Below are 23,263 nucleotides of genomic sequence, written 5' to 3' on the forward strand. Positions count from 1 at the left end.
TTTGTATTCTTATTTTTTTCATAACTCTTTGAAATATTTTCGTCATACCAAACGGCCAAAAATTGACTTTTTCTTACAGTTAGTGTCGATACTATGTATGTGTATAGTAAATATAATTTTGTCGTGGACTGTATTAGAGTTAAAACGTCATAAAAGTTATGGGCTCTAACAATAAAGCGTGCTTTAAATTTTACAATTTCAGTTAGAAGAATAGTGAACTAAAACTAACAACTTTTATAGAATGTAGTACTATTATACCGGGCGCGTCTCAAAAGTGGTTCTATAACTTTTTTATTTTTTTAGATAAAAAAAACGAGATTTGGTATGTTGCCTTGTCACTTCCTGTTTCACCGAAAATGACACACTGTGTATGTTTTTGCTTTATTCGATAGAACATGACGCTCTGAATAGAATGACATATTATATCTCAACTTTTGACGTTTTCGCGTGTGGTTTATTTGAAATTGTAACTTGCGGTTCATAACAACAATTTTACTCGAAATATATATACCAAGTGTTTGGTACCAAATTATTCGCAAAAAATGATTTTGCCAAATGTCATTCTATTCACAGTGTCATTTTCTATCGAATAAAGTAAAAATATACCGAGGATGCCATTTAATTCCTAATTTGTCATATACTAACATACTAAATCTCGACTTTTTATCTAATAAAATTAGAAAGTTATAGGGGTGAGCCACTTTTCAGACGCACCCGGTATATACTTCAACTATTCAAAAATAAATGACATGACAAATTATGAGTGTTGGTATAACAAATTAAAAATAACATAAATAAACAAAAAAAATCGAAATTAATAATTAAGTTATAAATGAGAATAAGAATTAACTTTTAGGAAAAAAGTATCTTTCTTTTTTTAACTTTTTAATATATCGTGCATAACCTCCTTTGATTTTTTTACTTCTAAAACTAATTTATTTCAAAATTTCGTTCAATTTTGTACGTTTCTCTCATGTCTACGTTCCTTAATATTCAATCATGAGGGCCTTAAAAAAAATCAAACGAAGCTTACAGAAAGGTAACAAAGAGGCTGATGGTATGCTTTATAAATATGTATTAAAAAGAGGCAATTTAAAAAGTTTCATTACACCGCTTGGGGTAAAAAAATATATAAATCTTCTTTTAGAGCGAAGAGAACTATCTTAAGTTGAATTGAAATAAATTAAGGTTTCGGATTTAAAGGCTTAATTTGCTCTTTTTCTTTAAATAAAATCAATATCGTAGTTAATTTTTTTAACTACTTTTAGCATGGTATTTGTTAAAGAGAAGATGTTTTTTTTTATCTTCTCTAAACTTCATTCAGCTGTGATACTAATGCTATTTTATGAATTTTAAATTTTAACTATTATTCTAACTATTTTTTATTTTTTGACTATTATATATTTAAAAGTTGACATAATTTTTTCAAACCTATGTATATGAGTTATTTCATAAATGATATACAGCAATATTATTATGTCATGTATTCTTTAGAAGTTTATAATTTTTATTTCCTTGGCAAAATATAATATTTCTGTTATTTATCAGGTATATGATAAAAATATTAGAAATTAGTGAGGATCATAGAGATCCTGGTTTACTTATTTTTGATGTGATAATTATTATACAGGGTGAGTCTTAATTCAGTCCCACATATTTTAGAGGTGGTATATTTCCCAGAAATAATTTTAATTTTTTTTCGCTCAAGAAATTGTATTGAGAAAATATAAAGCGATAACCTCTAAACGAAAAATAAAAGAGTTTTTTAATATAGTCTAATAAAAATAAATGATTAAGGTATAAACATTTTTTAAAGAGAAAAAATGGCTTTTTTATCAATAGCCCTAAAAATACGTTCACTTGTTTAAGACTCACCCTGTATATCCGAATATACTTAGTATTTTAAACAAAAATATTTGTTAATAAAAGAAAATGTATTATTAAAAATTATTTATAAAATATTATAAAGCACGCACAATATAACTTTTGTTCTATTCTCCTGCGTTGCAGATAATACTTTCCCTATCGTGATAAACCAAACATCGGAAGTTTGTTGAGGTTGGTACATACATAGAATTCAAAATATGTGAAAAATGTGATAATTTTGGGCCATTTTAAAGTTTATAATAGAAATAAAAATAAAATTTAAAAGGCCGTAAGTGTTGTGTTAATTGATCTAAACTGAAAAAAATGATTGTTCAGCTAATGTTTACCACTTAGTAGGCGGTTTATTCATGTACGTTGTTTATAATTAACCGGCATTATGTTACAGTAGCTATCACAACACCAGGAGGCAGAGTAAGGTTTCCGAATAATTGGTGAAAGTTTAAAAATAGACTTTGACACGATCGACCCTTTTTTAATCGTGCCCTTACCCTTCAGGTACTTGAAAATTAGGGGAGATATCAGCCACCCTTGGTCAGGTACCCTTCCATGGTAAACTTGCACTGTGCGTAACATCGATTTTGGTTTTGTTATTATTTATTTACCTGTGTATTGGCTCTGTTGCGGTAAGAGTTTTTCTTTAATTCTTTGGTCGTCTTTTGGATCACTGTAACTACTAAACTGGGAGTCTTCTTGTGTATCGTTAAAACTATTGTAATTATTCGCCTCTTCCGCCCGGGAAACTTTGAAACGTTCCGGCATCGTACAGTTTTTTTATTCCTTTAAAAACCTCGATGAAACACAAACTTTTTTCGACGATTTTTGCTGTACATTCGATTTAAGAAATAATGCGCTTGATACTGGACTTTTTAAATTTAAAAAATTCAAAGCGTTTCAAAGGTGCCAACTTCTACGATGTTTATAACCCGAAAACCGGCTGTAAAACAGTTTACTGTAGACAACAAGCTGTTTTAACTGATCGCGAACCGAACCGAGTATTAATAAAGATTGTATATTTATACAGTAGAGACATCTGCAACTTATATTTTCAACCCGTAGCATCGATTTAGGCTATACAGCGCCAGCTTGTACGTATTTTTAGAACTATATTTTAAAACAACTTACCGTCGAAGAAGCTTAAAATGTGCCTGTAAGTCACTACGCTATTCATCGTGTTTGACCCTATACTGGCCACTGAAAAAGGCATATTTTTGAATTTTTACGGGTTATCATTTGGCTCTAATAGTTTTATTGTTGACTATTAAGATATCTGGATAAACAGAAAGGAACCAAAGGTTACTTAGTATTCAAAACGCTGGTTTGGAAAAGATATAGTTCATTCAGGAATGGATGAAAGCGCGGAAATAAAAAAAAATATTGACAGTTTCTCTAACAATCAATTTATAAATTATATTTCCATTTTTTCATAATGTATTACTATATTTAATACTAATTCTGGAAACTCGGAGGTGTATCCAAAGTTTTAATCATTTTCCAAACGTGTATCCAAAGTTTCAATCATTGGCCAAATCAAAAGTCGCTCAGAAACAAGGGTTCTATAAATTATCTTTTTCGTAAAACCACACCATTTGAACCCTCAAAGGTTAATATGTATATCCTAAATCTACATAAACTACAAATACTGTAATTTTTAAAATTTTACGACCGAAAAACATGAAAAAATGACCAAAATGAGCGATTTTTGAACTTTTTTCCATATATATGGTCATGAAAATTAGTTTTACTTCATTTTTTTAAATTTAGATATGATTTCGGCTTTTTTCAATCATATCTGAATGGAGTATATATGCATAAACATAACTAATATTTATTATTCAGTGAATAGTAGATATATAAAAATAGTATTCCCTGGAAAAATGATATTTAAAATGAAACAAACAAAAAATAAAACGCTTGAATAGACTTTATTTTGGGAAAATTTACAGTTTAAAAAAATGGACAACAAAATATTGCTCATAAAGAAACAACCCTACTACCACAACACTTTTAAAAATTAAAAACATATTTCTACATAAAATATATAGGTAAGACTATCGCCGTGTTTACGAGAACAAAATTTCGTAAAATTGTAAACAGTATTAACAAGTTGAGCATTAACAGATCTAAAAAATATAAAATTCTCTACAAAAAAATATATACGATAAAATTTCAAATTTGATGAGATTGCACGATGCCTTCTATTACTTTCGACACAGTTTTTTTAAGGAAAAGATCTATTTTTTTCTTAAAAATCCTAACTAATCTATAACTCTTCCGCTGGATAAACTTCGCGGTGGGAACAACAAACTAAAAGAAGTATAATAAGATTCAGTAATGAGATTTCTGAAACTATCCTGATTCTAATCAATCTACATTAAGAGAAATTGTTTGTCTGCAAGTAAGCCGAGGCCGAATTTAAGAGCCCCAAACGGTGTTTCTGCTTCCTCTGCTCGGCCATTTGCTCTTTCAACTCCATCAGCTGATGGGACAGGTTTTTAACAAGAGATTGAGTGCTTTCCAAAACATTCTGCAGGCTTCGGAGCTCGATTTGTTCCCCGTCACCCTCCACCGCAGCCAGAGACATAGCACGAAGTCTAGGAAACCAATCCAGATTTAAGGACTTCACCAAAGTGTACACGTAGCTCTCTGGACCGGTAAACTCAGTCGGGTCCTTAACTCTTATCAGAACGATGAAGTACAGATAGTGCCACATGTTGTGCTCGCTCTTTATATGCTCCTCGAAACTCACAGTCTTGTTATCAAACGCCGACCTGTTTAATCCTAAAAACGACAAATATATTTAAAAAAATAAATCTACAAGGTGGTCCAAAACGTATTCGGGAAACTTCGCCAGCATATTCTGCAGAGAAGAATAAGTAAAAAAGTTCGTATAAATTTATGTCCTAAAAGGCTTCGTTTCGGAGATACAAGCTGTAAAAGTTTCATTTTTATTTCAGTTTTTTACAAATAATTTCGGAACTAACATCGATATTTTAATGAAAATTGGTGACTAGGTGTTTTTTGATATGAAAAATTTGATTTAGATATCAATATGCCTCCTACTTGTAGAGGGCGCCACCTACATATTTGCGACTGCTTTGAAGAAAATAACTTTTCGTCCGTACCTGTATAAAACTACTGAGTAAAAAAATATAGATTAACGATGTCTCTTGGTAAAAATCGCTACGCGTAATGGTTCTCGAGATATTTGGAATCGAAATTATCAATACCTGGACTGAAATAATAAATATGAAATGTTTTTGTGCCAAAAGCTGAACAGAAACTGTTTTATCATATTTTTTTCGAAGAAAAATTTATGATTAATTTAAAAATTTAAAAAGTTACCGAATTTATCATTTCAGTCAAATAACTAATGTACTCAACATGTTTATTTTTTGTCAATAATGACATGTATTCACTATTTATGCCATTCTAAATATCTTGAGAACCGTTGCTCGTAGCGATTTTTACCAAGAGACATTTTTTGCGTAAAAAATGACGGAAATGTATACTTTTTTACTCGTAGATTTTATACATGTACGGACGAAAGGTTATTACTCTTCAAAACAGTTAAAGCCTATGTAGATGGCGCCCACTACAAATAGGAGTCATATTGACATCGAAATCAAATTTCTCATGTTAAAAAACATCCAGACACCAATTTTCATCAAAATATAGACTATAGTTCCGAAATTATTTTAACAACCGAAATAAAATGAATCTTCTACACCCTGTATCTCCAAAACGAAGCATTTTAGGACATAAATTTATAGAAACTTTTTTACTTATATTTATCTGCTGAATATACTGCCGAAGTTTCCCAAAAACAATTCGGACCACCCTGTATAAGTCTCTTTATTTGGTTGTTTACCACAAATAAAACAGGTATTTTTGAGTATAAGCTCTTTTTGTTGTTTCTCAGATCTCAGATCAGCAAAGGTGTCAATGATGACACCGAAAATAAGATTAAGTACTATAATTATCACAACGAAGAAGAACAAAAGATCGTAGACAACCCTTGGGACAAATAATGATTCCTAAAAAAAATATACATCTACATATTAGTTTATTTTTTTAATAAAGGCAGCTTTTTGACATACCTCGCTGCTTGGTTCTCTCAATATATCTCCAATTCCACCTCCATTCCGCAAACCTTGATTTAAAGTGGTGACAATGCACATTCTCAAAGAATCGCAAGCTCTCTCTTTCTTTTCCTCACCGGGATCGACGAGTTCGCAGTACTCGTGAGTTGAATCTTCCTTGTAGTTATGACCAGTGAGGTCGGATAATTTTTCGCATGTTTCGTCTACAGATAATAATAATATTTGTGTAACGCGGGGTATTTGATACGACTGTAATCTTTACCATCTTTCTTTTTAACGCTGACAATAAAATCATCTCTGAAGAACATAAAGCCAATTATGGAGAACATGTAGACCAAGATCAGTGCCAAGACCGCCGTTAGAATGATAGACCTTCCATTCCTTGTAACTGACCTGATCACGTTCAACAAAGTCTCTTCTCTGTATACTACATCAAACAGCTAAAACACTGACAAATATAAGTTTCTATTATATTTTTTATAATCTTGAACCTACCAGGACTGAGTAGAAGAAAGGATGCATTACAAGACCTAGCATACAAAAAACCAGATATGTGAGGTGGTATACTAACTCTGCATCAGTTAATATTTGCTGATATGTTTTTATTAGGGTCCCATGGTTACCCATAATGCTGACTAGATGTATACCTTTTAAGATTATAGTTACAGAGCCCAGCAACCACAGCGTTGGTTCAGGTCCCAAAGAATATATGAGTCTTAAAATGGTAGATGCTACTAATGTCCTGATACCCGTTTCTCTTGGTAGAGTTATAACTATTGCTGATGACACTAACATTGCGAACCAAATCAGTATGGAAATCGTAGAACTTATTTCTAAAAATAAATTTGGAACCTTCATTGTGTTTGTATAATATATGATTTAATTGTCGTACTTGGCAAGATGTCTTCAAAAGGATAGAAACATGCTACTATAAGATTGATCAGTACAGCGCAGTTAAATAGAATATTGCTCCATAAAGACATGTAGCTGCTTACCCAAAATAACACAGGCTGAGCTAAAATAACATAAAAGTGTATTCATATATTTGTTTATCACTCGACAGGAAATAAGTTTAAGTACTTCACGAAGAGTATGAATTGCAAACTTATTTCCTAGGGATTTGTCATTGTCAGAATATACCAACATATAACTTTGATTTCATATTAATTACTTTTAAAAAATTAGAAAAACAAGACATGCCTGTCATTATCATTAACGAAAATTAGAACTCAAAGTTATATGCCGACTGAAAACTATAATTATTATTAAAGGTTTCATTACTTCTTAGTTTTTTCTGCCAATTCATTTCATTGAACATGTCATCGGTCCTTTCGAAAAAGTCGGCCACTTTGGATCCCTGGTCGTCTCTTTCAGCAGTGTTGAGGACTTTGATTTTGGTGTCTTTGGTAATATATTCACATATTTCTGGTATAGGAAAGACGATTTGTTCCAAGGTACGATCGTGCCGAACTATCTCGATTTGTGCCGTGTGAGTATTGTAATATTCCAAAGCTTTTTGAACTTTGGGATCCAGAGAGTCAGATGGTATTAAAAGCGTCGCTAGCTCCTTGTGGTGCTGGGCGAGCTGATGACAAAGGATATAGATATTGTGCCCTACGTCCTTGGGAGAAACCACGTCTTCGACGCTGGTGTCATCCAGATCGTCGTCATCTTCAGCCATTTCCTGATGAAATGCTTTGCAAGCGACCTCGACTAGCTGTTTAGGGTTCATGTTTGATAAAATCCTCTCAGCGTTCTCACTGTCCCCGCGACTTTCCATGATGGCGAGCAGTAATTTAGAAGCATTGTTTTTTAGTTCCAAGACCAAGTCCATCCTGCACTTTCCCAGAGGATTTATATCGTTCAGAATTAACGCTGTAATTATATCCAATCCGCTGGACTCGTGAGTGGCGATACAGTTCTGGTTCTCGTGGCAAGGTCCTTGGCAATATTCGGTTAAGGTTTCTAGAGTTTGGTTTATTAAAGCTACGTTATTTTCGTTTATGTACAGGCCTAACAGGCCAAGACCTCCCGTGGTGGATCCGCAGATACAGTCTAGAAACATCAAAGTTTCCGAGACTAGGTTGTAATTAGTCTTGTTGTTTTGATTACGCAACAAGTTCTGTAATTTCGGGTTGTGGTTTTCGCACAACAACTGCAAGAATCTTAAAATAGGTTGCATTATTAACACTTTGTTTGGGAGACCGTTCTGTTCTTCTCTATCGCGATGTTTCTCCAACTTTTCCGCTAACAGGTCTTCAAAAGCGCTAGCAGCGCTTGTAGAAATAACAGAGTCGTCGCCGGAAGCCATATTTCTTATTTGAGCGTAAGCCTGAGATGTGCTTTCGGCGGCCCTACTTAATTCCTCTCTTAGTTCTTCACTGATAAGAATCCCGTTAGTCTTTCCTTGCTTTTTTGACAGTTTATCGGTTTCCTTGCCATCTTGTTTATCTTCGTGAGCTTTCGCAGCCATATCCGAAGTGTTCACGCTCACAGTTGATTTAATTTCTGACTCGGAGTCTCTCATTTTATCATGAAACACCTAGCAAACAGCAATAAAAAAGGGAAATAAGTAACATAATTAAAATATTGCAGAAATGCTATTAAGATAAATTTTTAGTCACCACGTATATACTTTAGAGGTCGCTTAGCTCAATAATGCAATAAAAGAATTTCACATTAACTGATAAATTTGTTATTACTTAGAAGTTCAGGCTGGCTATTGTTTATTTATCAAATTAAAATAGTTTAATTATTCGTTTTACACATCGCTTGAAGTGAGTTGATATTTTTCGGTCCCAAAAAATGTAAGTAACACTTTGAATTATTTTATAGATTTAAAAATCTACCTTAAAAAAAGATTGACTGAGGTCACCTCCCAAAAGTTTATTGAACACGCTCTTTTGTATCGTGGAATTGCCGCCTTCCAAGAGGGCTATACCTAGCTCTACCGCTTCCTCAAAAATTGACGGTGAATTTACGGATTTGATGACCAATTCCACCACCAAGTCTGAAGCACCTTCTTTATCCAAATGCGATTGAACATCGTGTAGAGTTTGACCAGCTCTGCTGATAATTTTCGCTCCAGGTCCATGTGTAACTGTAGCCGAATAACTTGGAAGAGTAATAGTTTCATGATTTTGAACAAAATGTTTTCCAAAATATCTTGTTAGTAAACTAGTTCTGAGATCATCACCCTAAAATGTTTTATTTAATTTTATTTTTTTTATATTCACATCATTTTAAACAAGCCAAAAATACTAAATGTCCATTAAAGCTAAATACACAAATAATAAAAAATACCACACATGGATGAAGGGGTGCACACTGAAAAAAAAACAAAGAATACTATACCATGTCGCTTTTTGAGTGATTTTCGTTCTATAAGCAGCATTTGAAAAAGATAAAAGTGAGATGTAATTAAAAATTATCAAATACGGCTTAAAAATAAGTTTATATTTAACCTTGTCTCCGTAATCCGGATCGACGGTCATCATTTTCCTTAATGTTCTCAGAACTTTTACACATAACTTTTCTTCCTTCTCCTCTAGCAACTTTTCGGTATGCTTAATCAACCTAGAAAGTATTTTAATGCCTGTATTTCTTTTTTTAAATGAAACCCTCGAGTACCTTCGAATAAAACCTCCACTCTCGCATCTTTTTCGAGATTCTGTCCCTTCAGGAAAGAGTAACTCTGGCCTGTATAACACATCCACCAAAAGAGAAAGTTCAGACTGAACCAAGGGCTTCAGTTGGTCTTCTAAAAGTGACACTATATCCTGTAACCCTTCTATGATACTCCTATCTAACCTCATTAGCTAAAGCAAAGAAATATATACTTTATTAATCAATATTAAATTATGGCATGTAATTGGGTATGTACCGTTGATTGTGATCTCTCAATTTTTGGTATTTTCGATGCGCTGAGCCATTTGCTAGTCTGCCTTGTTAAAATGCTGGCTTTATTGAACATAGGCGCTACTTGGCTTTCTAAATCTAAAGGAATGGCGATACCTCGGTTCTTAGCTGAAAATCAAGAGGGAAATTGAGATTCGCCCGATTGTATTGCGATATATCGACTTTATAAAGTACACTAACCAACTTCAGATAGCGTACGAATGCAGTTTTCAACATTAAAGCGTTGAGATGCCGATAACCAAAGACACTGCGACACTCTGAATGCCAGTTGCAATAGCTGTACAAAAATCGGTTGCCTGGTCTGTAAAATAATGGTTCGATAAACAAAACTATATGAAAAATAAAAAAAAAGCTGATACCTCCACCGTAAGATGAGTAACATATCCCTAAAAATTAAGTATATAAGCACATGCTCAGTAAAAGTCGGTTTCCCAAAGCACCTCTATCATTTTCTAATTATTTTATCATTTTTTATTTATTATATTTTATAAGGCACAATATTTTTTTAATAGGGCATCGCAAATTGACATTCGTGTTATTCAAAGTACATATATTAATATATTTGGATTTACTAAATTTAATATTGGTCACAAACCTAAGATAGCTTGTATATCACCTGAGATCAGAGGGAATAAATTGTTAAGAACTAAATAGGCATTAGTGGTATTATAGCAGAGCAAAACAGGAAGAGTAACAGAAGCGTATTATAGTTGAAGCAAATATTTTGAGATCATTTTCAGGTCTTAAAAACTTATTCTTTGTAACCACAGGTGTAATATACCTGGCGCTAGATTAAGTATCACAAAAGCTACAATAGAAGAGAAACAAACTGCTACTTACATTAACAGGAAATGGCGACTGTTTGAGCGGAGTGTTATTCGAAAACGGATCATAATCATCCATTGAAGAATCGCTCCAATATACCCTTGCCTCATGCAGATGTTTCTAACAAGATACCCAAAAAAAGAAACCAAAACGCTTTATTCAATATTGATAGTCTTTCTTGTTCGTTCTCTTAATTCGCTACTAGGATTTTTACTTGATTGAAAAAAAAACTATCAATACATAAGAACCTCTACCATGAAAGCTTTAAATTGAAAAAGCTATCCCAAAACCCCAGCATGCAGAAAACAGGAAATTCGTGAGGGAACTGACAGAATTAAACACTTACTTGAACGGTAGTGCTTTGGTCAGAAAATGGGCTTTTAAAGAATGTGGTGATTAAATTCATGACACAATTCGTCACGTAATTTTCTAAAGCCTTGTCGGGATGTTTCCTGTCATTAGGAGCTGTTGCAATGTCAGCCATATCAACTAAAAAGGATTTTTCAAAAAGGGTCCACATGTGATTGCTTGTATAAATTTCTTTCATTTCAACTTCCGTATCGATGTAACAGTGATGCAAAAATCCCACATACGCTTCTTTAACTTCGGGAATACAGTCCGGATGTGTTACCATGGCTACTATGTCATCCAGAGGCAACAGACTGTGGCATTTAATTTCGGTATAGACATTTTTTCCCATGGTGCAACAAGCCAAGAGCTTGACCAACTCAACGTGGTATTTCAAAGGGCTCCCTTCGTCCATGCAGTGCCTTTCGGAACGCATCATTTCGATAAAATGATTAAATGACGCTTTGTCGTTATAGAATACCAAAACATCTTCGCCGGCATTTATAAGCTAGAAAGAATACGATTCATGCTAGAAATGCTTGAATAAAACGAATATAAAAGTTACTATGTACCTCTTGCATAACCATGTCTTGACATTTACGTATAAACTGATTGTCTGCTTTCACAATGGTTTGTAAGAATTTGAGATACTGAACGTGACGGCCGTGTGTTTCGATACAATGCACAAAATGCTGAATGACTTTTTCATTTTCTTCGTTGCACAACGTAGGATTGTCTTGAAATATTGCACAAACCGTCTGCGCCTCCCGTATCTAAAATATTTCATTAATAGCATACTTAAAAATTGTTTTGAATCGTTCACTATACCCCAGGGTTCAAAAACAAATCTAAATGCTTGTAGAGAAGAATTTGGTTCTGCTGATTTCCTAGGCAGAAGTTCTGTAGAAACTCATGAGCTAGTCTCATCAGTTCGTTCATTCTGATATCTTCCTTTTCGTCATAAGGAACCTGAAGTAAGTCAAGAACAACAGTATGAACTCCGACATTTCTTAACAGTCGTTGCTCGTGTTTTCTGGGTTTAACCAGCGGGCCGTCCAGGGTGCATAACTTATTCATCCTGATCAATATTTGTTGAATCTTTTTATATTCATCTGCTTGTTCTGGATGCAATGGTGGCCCAACGTCCAGGTTAATGGCGGATCCTTTTTTCTCTAAAACGCTAAGCATCGGAGGTTTGCTTGGAGGCGCCTCATCTTCTTCTTCTTTATTTTTCTTCCCTGCCGCGCCGTGTTCTTCGCTACATTTTGACTTATACACCCATAATTCCGATCTTTCTACACTTTGTCTCAAAACATCAAGATCTGCCTTGATTTGTTTGTAAGATTCTACGTCGCTGTCTGATACCAACAACTGGACTTGCCTAAAGGCTTGCAAGACTTCTTGCCTTTGGCTGAAATGTCTGAACAGTAGATGCAAGGCTCCAGAAACTAAAGGAGGATAATCGTGCATGGTAAGGTGGAGTAGAACTCTAAGAAATGTTCTTCCACCATGTCCGTCCAAGTCCAGTACGACCGATTCTTCACTGCTGCCGAAAATACCTTCTGCCTGACTTCCTATAAGCTCTAGATCTATGTTCTTTTGACCCAAACTAATGTTTCCTCCGCTTTGTTTTTCAGACTCGTCGAACTCTTGCTTGAAAATGCTTAAAAGGCAGCTTATGCGGTAGTCCAGGCGAACATCTAATATAAACTATTTTTTTATTTAGTATAATGTCATTTTTGCTAGTATGATAATGTACCTCTAATATTTCAATTATTTTAAGTTTCGTGTCCATTACCAACGGATATTCTTTATGATAAATAGAGGCCTTTGAGTGATTCCCGGATGATGCTGTCGCTAAAGTTCTGCCATTGGGGCCTAAAGTTAGAGATGTCATAACGGCACCCATATCACCTATTGTTCTCAGCACACCACCTTCAGCTAATAATATTAAAAAAATACAATTATATCGTGTGTACAGGGTGCGTCGGGCATCTGTAGCTCCTATAATAAAAAAACTTTTTGGATTTTTTAAGTGCAGACCTAAAGTATGTATTAGGATGTTTCAGGAAAATACTTTCACTTCTATAGGGTGGTTCAAAAAAGTGAGTGGATCGCGATAATTTTTTTTAAATGGGACACCCAGGATACCCAGACACCCAGGTTTCCAAAGATATTAATAAATAAATAAATTAAATATTTTTTTCAGCCTTTAAAAAAAATGTCCTGAAATCAAAACAATACCAGGTATTTATTATAGTTGGTCTGTATTTAACTTTCCTATAAATATCGTAATAATTAACCATACAGGGTGTTTAAAATTCTGTGTTAAACTTTTTAAAATATAAAATAATTTTTCTTCGGTTTTTTAAATAGAAGATCCTGTATATTAGTCCTTTGTTCAATGGAGAATTAAAAAATAAACATTTTTTGTATTTACAGTATTTCAAAATTTTTAACAGATTTTTTGTTTTGCAGATTTTAACAGATTTTTTGTTTTGCGTATATATTACATATTTTAGTAATTTTTGCCTATATCTAATAATTTTTGTATGGTATTTTACCGTTAAAAGAGCCATTTGTAATAAAAACGCGAATATTTGCGAAACCGCTAAAAATTTTAAAATACTTAATACAAAAAATGTTATTTTTTTAATTCTCCCTCTAACAAAAATATAATATACAGGGTGTTCCATTTAAAAAAAAGAAGAAAAATGATTTTATATTTTAGAGTTTGGCATAGAATTTTGAACACCCTGTATGGTTTTTTATAGGAAAGTAAGTACAGACCAACTATAGTTACGCTTGTATTTTTAATATTTTTTTTAAATAAGGCTGAAAAAATATTTTTTTTATTTATTTTTTTTGAAACTATCCCAAGATATTTAATGTTTTAGAATTATGTAAAGGGGGTGATCAGAAAGAAAGCCAAACATGGAAACATATACTAGGTGTTCGTATACAAATGAATCATTGCGATCCACTCACACTTTTTTGAGCCACCCTGTAGAAGTTAAAATACTTTCCTAAAATACATCCTAATCCATACATTAGGTCTGCACCCTAAACAAAATTCCTAAGTTTTTTTATAGGAGCTACAGATGCCTGACGCACTACTGCCGGACCCTGTATAAGGCTTAACTTGCCTTATACAACAAAAACACGAAATAAAGAATTATAGAAAATTCAATGACAAAAAAGTACCTTTTTTCTCCGCAGATTTTTCCTCAACGTCAGCTGTTATGTTAATATCGTAACGATCACAAGTAATGAAAAGAATCAGTACTACATTTTTTTACTAACTTACTAATTACTTACAATCAATATCGCCAACAGGAATTCTTCCATCAACCAAATCAGATTCAGCTACACAATCCAAAATGCTTAAAAGTGTTTTTGTTAATTTAAGTAAGTCAGAAAAACTATAAAAACCAAAATAGATTAGTTCTCTGGCCAATTTAACAACCTAAAATGGCAAGTATTAATTATAAGTGAGCCAAGAAAAAATGATGAAAGTAACCTCAAACGTTAGTTTGTTTTGTTCTTGGTCTGCAAAAGACCACATTTTCGCGACTACGTTACAAAGGTAACCACCCACAAATGAGATGGTTGACGAAAATTTCGCACGCACCGCCTCTTTATTCGGATCAGGCATTTTATTACAATCATAACTAAAAAAGTCCAAACATTTAAACCAACGCATGCAATTATTTACAAGCTAACTTACTCGTTTATGGACATCTCAGATGGAATCTCCGACCATAACCTGGCATACTTGACCGGCGTTACCGGCTCCTGCGGGTCCCTGTCCACGTGTAGATGCAGCATTAGCCTGCAAAACGAGGCTCTTAGATCGAAGCTCACGTTTTCATCCGCCATACATTTCAGGATCAGCTCTATATCTAAATGCGGCGATAAATTATTCAAGGCCAAATACTGCCTGTTTAAACACATATTGGAGAAGAGATCCAGCTGGTGTCTGTAGTAGTCCAAAATCGCTTGGTCATCTTTACCTACAACTTTCGCGTTTCTGCATAGGTCGGTTAAAGCCATCTGCTTCTGACGGTTGTTCCAGAGAAGCATCACTTGGCACTCCTCCACCACGGTTATCAGTTGTTCCAAGTGATCGTCGAGAAGTAAGTCTGTCTCGTCTTCTTCCGTTACTTCGTAGTGTTCCACTTGCGTTTTCATGAGCCTGGTTTCGATTAAAATATCGGAATTCTTCTGGCTCAATACGCTCTTGCAGATCAGTTCTTGTGTCACTGGAATGGCCTTTTTGTTTGAAATGCAGAGATCAGAGAGGTAGTCTAGGAAACGTGACTGCCAGTTGTGCATGTTCTTCCGGACTAAGCCTACGAAGGTTTCGATTTCGGCTGGCGTTATGTGCTTTTCCAGCAATTTTCGATTGTTGTGTAGCAAAGCTGTTATGGTATCTTCGGCCAGAATATCGTACCCTATTTGTTTTTGCATGAAGCCGAAGTGCTTGGCAATGTATTCTTGATTTTTTCGGTAATCTTGCTGACTCAGACGTAAAATTCGGTAACACAGTCTGAAAATGTATTTGTAGGGCGCATGGCGAGGGTCATTTAACTCGTCGATTTTCAAAAAAGACGGTTCGCCATTCTCCTCGATAAAAGGTCCCTAACAGAAAAAAAAACTTTTCTTAATTTATCAAGACAAAATTTGACATGATTTACTTGTAATATTCGAAACAGTTGTTTTAAAATCGCCTGCTCTCGTAAAAGTTTCTGCCTATCTCTATTAGGATTGGTAACTATAAGATCCAAAGCCTCAGATTTGTTTTGATCGTTTTCTAGTTCTGCTACAAAGTAAACTATATCTTGCAGCAATGTTGATAGAGATCTAAAATTGCGCAAAGTTCAGAATAACATTTTTCAGCATAAAGAGCTCCTAGAATTTAGAGTTCTTTATCCTGTAATAGGGGATTTGGTTGTTACCTTCTTTCACTATGCGATATAGTGCCTTTTGATAACTTTACAGACAATGCAGATAAGAGTTTACATGCGTCATTAGCGAAGTCCAAATCGCGGACTTCGACAGGCGACACGGAAATCAGGGCGAAAGCTTCCTTGTCCTCTTTCATTAGGGCGCAGCCCACTTTCGACATAACCGGCTTTTCCTCGTCTTTATCTATGGGTATAGAAGTGGAATGAACCCAGGTGTTAGTGAAAATATGGTGCAGGCGCACGTAACTAGACTGGGGTACTAATGAGTCTGCTGGAGGTAAATTAGTTGGTCCCAATTCGAATAGAGAGGCTATTTCATTGCGCTCGTTCGGGTGTGCTACAGGTACCAAATGGTAGGTGGCGATGTCGCTGGGTTCAGTTTCGTCGGGATCCGGCACCGCCGCCAGATATTGCCCCGTTGCCAAATGTTTGAACCGAAAAAGAGAGTCCCAGTGACCCGCACCACCCCTACAGGGGTCGTTTTGAACCACGTCCACCTCCCATAGAGCTAAAATTTAATTCATTCAAATCAGAATGGCTTATAAATACATTCGCGGCAAAAAGTTGTCTAATAAAAAATGCAAATTCAAATTTATTTGATGGTGATTTATGTAACTATTAACATCAATTTATATACAAGGTTATTTTTAAAAATGCTATAAACTGTATATTTTTTTCCTTCATTCAAATTAACTTGCCTTTACTACTTGTAGCAGCTGCTGCACTTGTTCTGCCTGTGGTTCTTAAAAATACGTGGTACTGTTTTTTATATTCATCCATAGTTAAGAATTTTTCTTGTTCAGTATGAAAAAGCCTCAATACATCCCCACCCTTTAAAATGTCATCCAAATTTTCTTTATATTCTAGAAAAAGTGTTACTTTCCAAGATGTACTCCCACTCACGACATTTACCTAAGGTAAATTCATACTTTTATTTTAAAAAATATATTTTTATATTGTATTTACTTCTTTACAACCAGGGTTGTCTGCCAGTTCATGGTTTGAAGCAACATGCAAAACTTGTTGTCCAGGCCCTACAGGGTTCAATATTACTTTGTCACCTAGAACTATATTGTCCCCTGTAGCTCTTAATTTATAAAAAGGCATAATATAAAACCATGAGCCTTCATTCCCGCTCCCATCTAAATAAACGCGCATAGCGTTCTTCTCTAACAGTGCTGGTAGTCTCTTATTGACAGTTAAGTATTTATTTGATTTTAAGTGAAGTAACTAAAATTTATTTTTTTTAAATTTGATAATTTTAATTCCTAATAAAATGCAAGACCTACTTGAACCACATTTCCATATAACACATTTGAGCCTAACATTTTTTTGTTTTCTGTTTCATTTTGTTTTTTCTCTATTTCTGCAGCATGCTGCAAATTACAGAGTTGGTTTTATTTTTGATTTAATTCTATTTTAAAAACTTACATGAAGTCTTTTAAGCAAATTGGTATCAGTGTTGGACCCCATAGATTGCTTTGCCGCCTTCCAAAATTGTTTTTGAGCAGAATACCTGTTCATGGGGCATATTTTGAACAGGCAGTCTCTAAATTTTTTGGGGGGATTAAGTAAATCCCCTGCATCCGGACATACTACACACCTATCATCTACCAGACTGAAATATTTTTTTGTTAAATGGGTATTAATTTACAAATGTTTTTTACATTACCCTAATGTGCTTAAAAATCCACTAATTGTTCCTTCAGCATATAGGGAGACTATGTCCCCTATATGCAAGACATTACCCCCTGTGTCCACCATATTTCAGTAATTATTGGAGTATTCTTTGATTAAAAATTTAAAATTTCTACAAATACAAATACAAACAAAACTATTATATTGTAAATAAAGATATTAACATGTTTATTTGAAACCTCTATCTGAATAAAGTAAATTTGTCATAATAATGTCAATAATATTAGTAATTAATTTAGAATAATGCATCTGCTAGGATTCCCGAATGTATTTATTGTTCCCTAGCTAAAATGGACCCAGAAGATAAAACTTACTGTGTAAAACATAAAAAATTCGGAAGCTATAACAAATAAAGGTTAGAATTCCGAGGTTAACTTACATGTAACATTTTTAAAAGACATTTTTTGTAATATTAAGTACTGGTGTTGCATTTCCAATCATCTTCTTTCTTATGTAGAGGATCCTAACGTTTGGCACTGAACTATTTATTTTTTTAAACGATAAATATTGTGAAAAAAAACGAGAATAAAACTGATAACTTGTTTGAATTGTCAGAAAATCGTACATCCCAAATCTAGAACCGGTGTCATGTAACAAAATCAGAGCGGTATCGATTATGTAGTGAAGATTAAAAGGAAAGTAAGATTGGGTCAAAGGAAAAACCCAACGCCGGCACTGTATTCAAAAGGTATCGTACACAAGGCGAACTGAACGTCAACTGTGTAACGAACTATATATGCCACTTTTTCAATTGAATGGGAAGTTAGCGCGTTTGAAAAAATACATATGTTTAAATATCATGATGTAAACAAGCTCGGCACGATGTAGAAAATTATCTTAAAGTTATACATAATCGAGAAGTTCAATTTTCTTCATTAGTTCCCAATTTAAATTTGGAACAAAAATAGACAAATGCAGCGAATTTAAATAGCTACAAAGAATTTAATTTTAACATTATCGATTCTCATAAACCACTTAAAATTAATAAGGAATAAATAGTTTACGTTGTCCCTATCAATTAAAATGAACAAACAAGTATAAATTAATTTTTTGCAGTACTTTTACATTTTCGATTTTTATGCAGTTAAAATTGAAATATAGCATTCAAAATTTTTTTTTTCTCACCGTTTGTATAAAGCTGGATGAAGAATTAGAAAGGGACACAAAAACATTTTTTAATAAACGACTTTTTTATTAGGTAATAGTTACACTACCTATATGACCTACTTTTTAAGTTTTATTATTCGTAATTAAAAATAGTACCGTGGTGCACTTTTTATTTTTTTATTTTCCATTGATATATAAATAATGTTATTTTTTCTCACAACAGCTACTAATAAAATTTTAAATAATTGTTATTGTGCATTGAAGTCTATCAGCAAACATAATATGCCACCTTCTATCATTTTAATAAAACTGTTTGAAACTACTTTTTATAAAACGTAAAACTACTTTTTATTTTACGCAATTTTTGCACCTCTTTAAGAACTTTGTTTTATTATTCTCAATAATGTTTGCTAATAAACTCGTTATTGTAAAATAAATATGCTAAGATAGGCTACAACAAACTGTCCATAAAAAGATCCATTTTTACATAAAACGTTGAAGATGATCCTTATATCTAAACGTTACGTTTAAAAATATGAAAAACACGAAAAGTTCTCTATATAAAAATACGTCCTATCGAATCAGGGAAAGGTCCTTTTTAATAACATAATTACTCAATTATTTAGATATTATTACTTAAATATATAATGTATATACACAGTTACTTAATGAGACCACAAAATGTTAAACCTGAATACTTATATTATTAATATTCACCAATCTGCAAAAAGTGTAAAGTTAAAAAAAACTGAATTTTTAAGTAGCTTTTTTACCAAAAAGTGAATATATCAAATATAATAAAAGCAAATATTACTACAATTGCACTCTTTAATGCTAACCTAAGGACTAAAAATATTAAACTCGTCCTTTAAGGCAACACTAATATCAAAATCAGCCAGTGTAAAATATCAATCTGCCCTCAAAAAATCTATTACCACTTTTAAGTACAAAGCTCTTAAATCTGATCCAATCTTTTTTTTATCAATAATCAAACACCTGAGGAAATGCTCTTACAAAATTATTAGGTAGATGTATTAAAAAATATTGTGGAGCTAAATTATCACAAATTTGTTCAAAAGAAAGCTAGACTCAGAGGCGTAGCCAGAAAAAGTTTTTTGGGGAGGAAAGCAAACAGGATTTAAAAAATTAATTTTCTAGTATTTTTTTAACTAATGGTAAAAAATGAACAAATTCAAAGCTGCAATTAAATAATTATAGTAATATACTAAATATATATGTAGGAACTACATTTTTTTATGACTTGGGTAGGGGAAAATGCCCTCTTGTCTCCCCTGGCTACGCCGCTGGCTAAACGAATCTGATATGTTTATAAATAAAATTTTGATATATAACATAAAGTTATCTACTCAGTACTCCTACAAATTGGTGCAATTTCCTTAATTTTTATGACATATAAAGTTAAAAATTTATACCAGATTTAAATAAAACACAGTATATTTCGAACAGTATATATCTAGATTTTTTAATCATTTGGAATTGAAGTTTTGTATTATATGATATCACCAAAAGTTTAGATTAAAAACAAAAAAATGTGCTGCCATTACCAAGATCAAGTAAATATTTGTTATATTTAAAATAATATCAAACTCTTCAATGAACAGAAGATAAAAAAATCTAAATATTACTGAATTTATAAGTTATAAATTATAAAAAAGAAGCCCCATAAATTAAGGTAACAAATATAATATATTTAACAAATGAAGGGCTTATTGTAATAACATGTAACGCCACTTAACCAGAAATCAGTTTTATTAACTAGTAACTAGTGTTTTTCTTGCCTTTTATCCAACAAATTTGTTAGATAAATACTTAGCCAGTTAAAAAGAATAGTTAAATGTACACATTTTTTTCAAAGACTGCAAAGTCTAATAATTCAGAATTATGGATTTGTGGCATATCATGTTATTGCAATAAGCCCTTCAAATATAATATATTTAACAAAAAAGAAAATAGTACATCCCAATATAAATCAAGCCAAAAATGATTTAACAAGACATTAATATTATATTCTAAAATAAGATATTTTCAAACATGCGGATAAATTAAAATAACACTCTCTCATTACGATACCCATATATACATAGGTTCTGCCATATTTGACAGTTTTGGTTACTGAACTTATGTAATATGACTAATACACTCTATGGGTTATAATGGTCATATTTAATTAAATGTAGGTTTATTACTTAGGGGATTTTTGGTTGTTAACCATATACTTCTATTAAATACTAATCTGTCAATTGTGAAATCTGGCCTGAGACAGATTGGGTAAATAATAAACTATGAAAATGCAAAACAACCAAAATAATATAAATAACTATTTAAGCACGACGTATTAAAATCTAGATCGGGATTTATTAATTTTAGAGGAAGTCTCATTGAGCGAGCATAATAAATAAAAGGTATTTTTGACAGCCGGCGTTATAACTCCATATCTTCGGCTTCATTTTCTGAAAAATCTGACATACTCGACTCACTGTCAGAACTTACATTCTCCCCACCCCTTAATGCTTCTTCTGTCGCGTATTTCCTCACATATTCTGTAATAAGCACACAAATACAGTTACTATCCTTACTTAAATTATAGAAAATAATATATGTCAAAATTGCCCTCACTGAAATACTTTAAAAAACTTAAAAAAATGTTTTACCCCTTTAATTTAAACCATGCATTCCAAATGTACTGATTTCTGTTTTTCTTTTCAGAAAAGAACCAATTCTTTACCTGACACTTTTTTCTTGTATTCTTCTGGCTTATGGAGGTACATTGCAGCTGCGTCACCATTCAAAGGGTCAATTGGATTTGGATAAGTCAACAGTTGAGGTAAGAATGACTCAAATATATTAGATAGGTCTACAAAATATATTTATTTTTAACAATATATTTATTATACATGTTTGTTTTTTAAATACCATATAATGCAGTCCATGCCTGATTGATGACATCTAAGCACACTGTGCCTGAGACTTCATCAATATTTGGATGATAGACTCTATTCATAAACCCTATACTAGGTGATTTGAAGGGATAATGTTCTGGTAAATGCACTCTTACCTTCCAAACACCACCTTCATATGGAGCTTTAAAGCAAAGAAAAATGAATCATATTAGCTATGTTTTTCAGCTAAAAATTATTACCCACAAAATAAGTGACACTTATTTGTTGGAGATTTTTTTTATTAGATACTTACTACCTCTAGGTCCATAGAATTTAACACAAAATTCATTTAATCCCCCTAAGATTGTTACTTCATGTTTACTCTCAATACTGAAAAAATGTTAAGGAAATCAAAATTAAAAACAAACATATTGTTGACAATCAGCTGTAACTCGGTTGAGAAGTTAAAAATAGAACATAGGTTTATTTTAAATAGAAGCATTGTTTTTCTCTAAATAAATTTTCATATAATTAAAATTGGACCAATACATTTGAAATTTCAGAATGACAATCAGCTGACATAAAGCCAAAGTGTTTACATTTTGAGAAATACACAAAGAAAAGGATACAGCTTAATAACATCAGTGTCCATACGTCTTTTGCCAGCACTTGGAGACGACATTTTAAATTGTCACAAGAATTTCACCATGAAATTTGAATGTCTTATAAATTGGGAATTTTTATAAGACGCAATTAGCACAGGACAACAATGGCCAACAAATTTTATTAAGCCTACTCTTCTTTCCACACACAACACAACACTTTCAAGTTTAGCTACCACACACGCAAGTCCATGCCGTGCTAATCAACTGATTCTGTCTTCCTTGTTGCTGTTGTCAGACTTTTGCGCACATATTCCCTTAAACATCAGATCTCCCCATGGCACATTATCTCCCTAACCTGATAAAACTCTTATTTACTATTTTAAAAGCAGTGTGGCAACGTCGCGAAGAATATCATCCATTCGTTTATAAATACAGGGACGTATTTAATTAAGGTTGGATATCTATATATATATTTTTTTCAGATTATTAGAAGTTAAAATCGCAAGCTGTTCTTGCTAAAATACAAATTTAGAATATACCTATATTTCCTCAAATAACTCAAATTTTCATATTAGACTTGAAATGATGGTATTGCTAAATATAAACTTTCTATTTTTAAGATAAAGACAGTCATACACGGTCATACACATATTTATATATAGAAAATTTTAATCTTTATTAAGTAAAGATGGGTTCTTTTATAATGTCAATAACGTATTTGGTTCAAAAGACTTCCTTTTGCTCCAGATTTATTTTAAAATGTAGAAAGTAGGTCATAGTATGTATGTTTCCTATTTTTAAATAATACTTAATCATTTTGTGTAGTTTTCTTCTATTTCTGGATATAATAATTTATAAGTGATTAATAATTATTTTTCAAACCTTTTCTAGCGTTATTTAATGACGTG

The 23,263-nt window shown here is 32.8% G+C and overlaps 3 protein-coding genes across 9 annotated transcripts in view; all 3 read right to left on the reverse strand.

Moving 5' to 3' along the window:
• The window catches only part of LOC115876817 (solute carrier family 12 member 6), a 62,639-nt gene extending 59,768 nt beyond the window's left edge, over positions 1–2,871 (reverse strand). For both annotated transcript variants that reach the window (XM_030892786.1, XM_030892784.1), the window contains exon 1: positions 2,490–2,871. In XM_030892786.1, coding sequence (XP_030748646.1) covers positions 2,490–2,646 — 157 coding nt within the window. In that variant the 5' untranslated portion in view covers positions 2,647–2,871. The remainder of the gene's footprint in view (positions 1–2,489) is intronic.
• A 931-nt stretch (positions 2,872–3,802) lies between these two features.
• Positions 3,803–18,426, reverse strand: LOC115876815 (inositol 1,4,5-trisphosphate receptor). 6 transcript variants are annotated; one of them, XM_030892778.1, is made up of 30 exons: positions 18,123–18,426; positions 17,718–17,855; positions 17,477–17,663; positions 17,335–17,421; positions 17,012–17,275; positions 16,744–16,957; positions 16,037–16,553; positions 15,776–15,941; positions 14,806–15,719; positions 14,599–14,749; positions 14,397–14,544; positions 14,283–14,315; positions 12,838–13,019; positions 11,907–12,788; positions 11,651–11,851; positions 11,077–11,586; positions 10,746–10,850; positions 10,086–10,206; positions 9,871–10,013; positions 9,618–9,805; positions 9,452–9,563; positions 9,342–9,368; positions 8,837–9,184; positions 7,269–8,529; positions 6,880–7,002; positions 6,483–6,820; positions 6,250–6,427; positions 5,985–6,190; positions 5,756–5,921; positions 3,803–4,665 (listed from the first exon to the last, which is right to left on the reverse strand). In XM_030892778.1, exons 2-30 carry the CDS (start codon positions 17,807–17,809, stop codon positions 4,259–4,261), a joined length of 8,271 nt encoding a protein of 2,756 aa, XP_030748638.1. In that variant the 5' UTR covers positions 17,810–17,855; positions 18,123–18,426; the 3' UTR covers positions 3,803–4,258. The 6 variants fall into 6 exon arrangements, with proteins under 6 accessions (XP_030748638.1, XP_030748640.1, XP_030748641.1 ...); XM_030892780.1 differs by lacking the exon at positions 14,283–14,315 and having other exon boundaries at positions 4,259–4,665; XM_030892781.1 differs by lacking the exon at positions 10,746–10,850 and having other exon boundaries at positions 4,259–4,665.
• Positions 18,427–18,914: 488 nt separating this feature from the next.
• On the reverse strand, positions 18,915–22,643 carry LOC115876818 (ubiquitin-conjugating enzyme E2 H). The gene is made up of 5 exons (XM_030892787.1): positions 22,380–22,643; positions 22,064–22,140; positions 21,785–21,952; positions 21,597–21,725; positions 18,915–21,411 (listed from the first exon to the last, which is right to left on the reverse strand). Exons 1-5 carry the CDS (start codon positions 22,430–22,432, stop codon positions 21,293–21,295), a joined length of 546 nt encoding a protein of 181 aa, XP_030748647.1. The 5' UTR covers positions 22,433–22,643; the 3' UTR covers positions 18,915–21,292.
• Positions 22,644–23,263: the final 620 nt, after the last annotated feature.

Source organism: Sitophilus oryzae, unplaced genomic scaffold (genome assembly GCF_002938485.1).
Source record: "Sitophilus oryzae breed Bouriz unplaced genomic scaffold, Soryzae_2.0 scaffold_1440_pilon_pilon, whole genome shotgun sequence".
In the NCBI taxonomy this organism is placed as follows: domain Eukaryota; kingdom Metazoa; phylum Arthropoda; class Insecta; order Coleoptera; family Curculionidae; genus Sitophilus; species Sitophilus oryzae.

Coding starts and splice junctions, on each gene's coding strand:
- LOC115876815 (XM_030892778.1), bottom strand. CDS start 17,809: ATGGTGGACACAGGGGGTAATGTCTTGCATATAGGGGACATAGTCTCC. Junction 10,207..10,745: donor AGTCGCCATTTCCTGTTAAT/GTAAGTAGCAGT, acceptor ATTATTTTACAG/ACCAGGCAACCGATTTTTGT. Junction 9,185..9,341: donor ATCACTCAAAAAGCGACATG/GTATAGTATTCT, acceptor AAAACATTTTAG/GGTGATGATCTCAGAACTAG.
- LOC115876818 (XM_030892787.1), bottom strand. CDS start 22,432: ATGTCGTCTCCAAGTGCTGGCAAAAGACGTATGGACACTGATGTTATT. Junction 21,953..22,063: donor ATTCTATGGACCTAGAGGTA/GTAAGTATCTAA, acceptor TTTGCTTTAAAG/CTCCATATGAAGGTGGTGTT. Junction 21,412..21,596: donor ATACAAGAAAAAAGTGTCAG/GTAAAGAATTGG, acceptor TGCTTATTACAG/AATATGTGAGGAAATACGCG.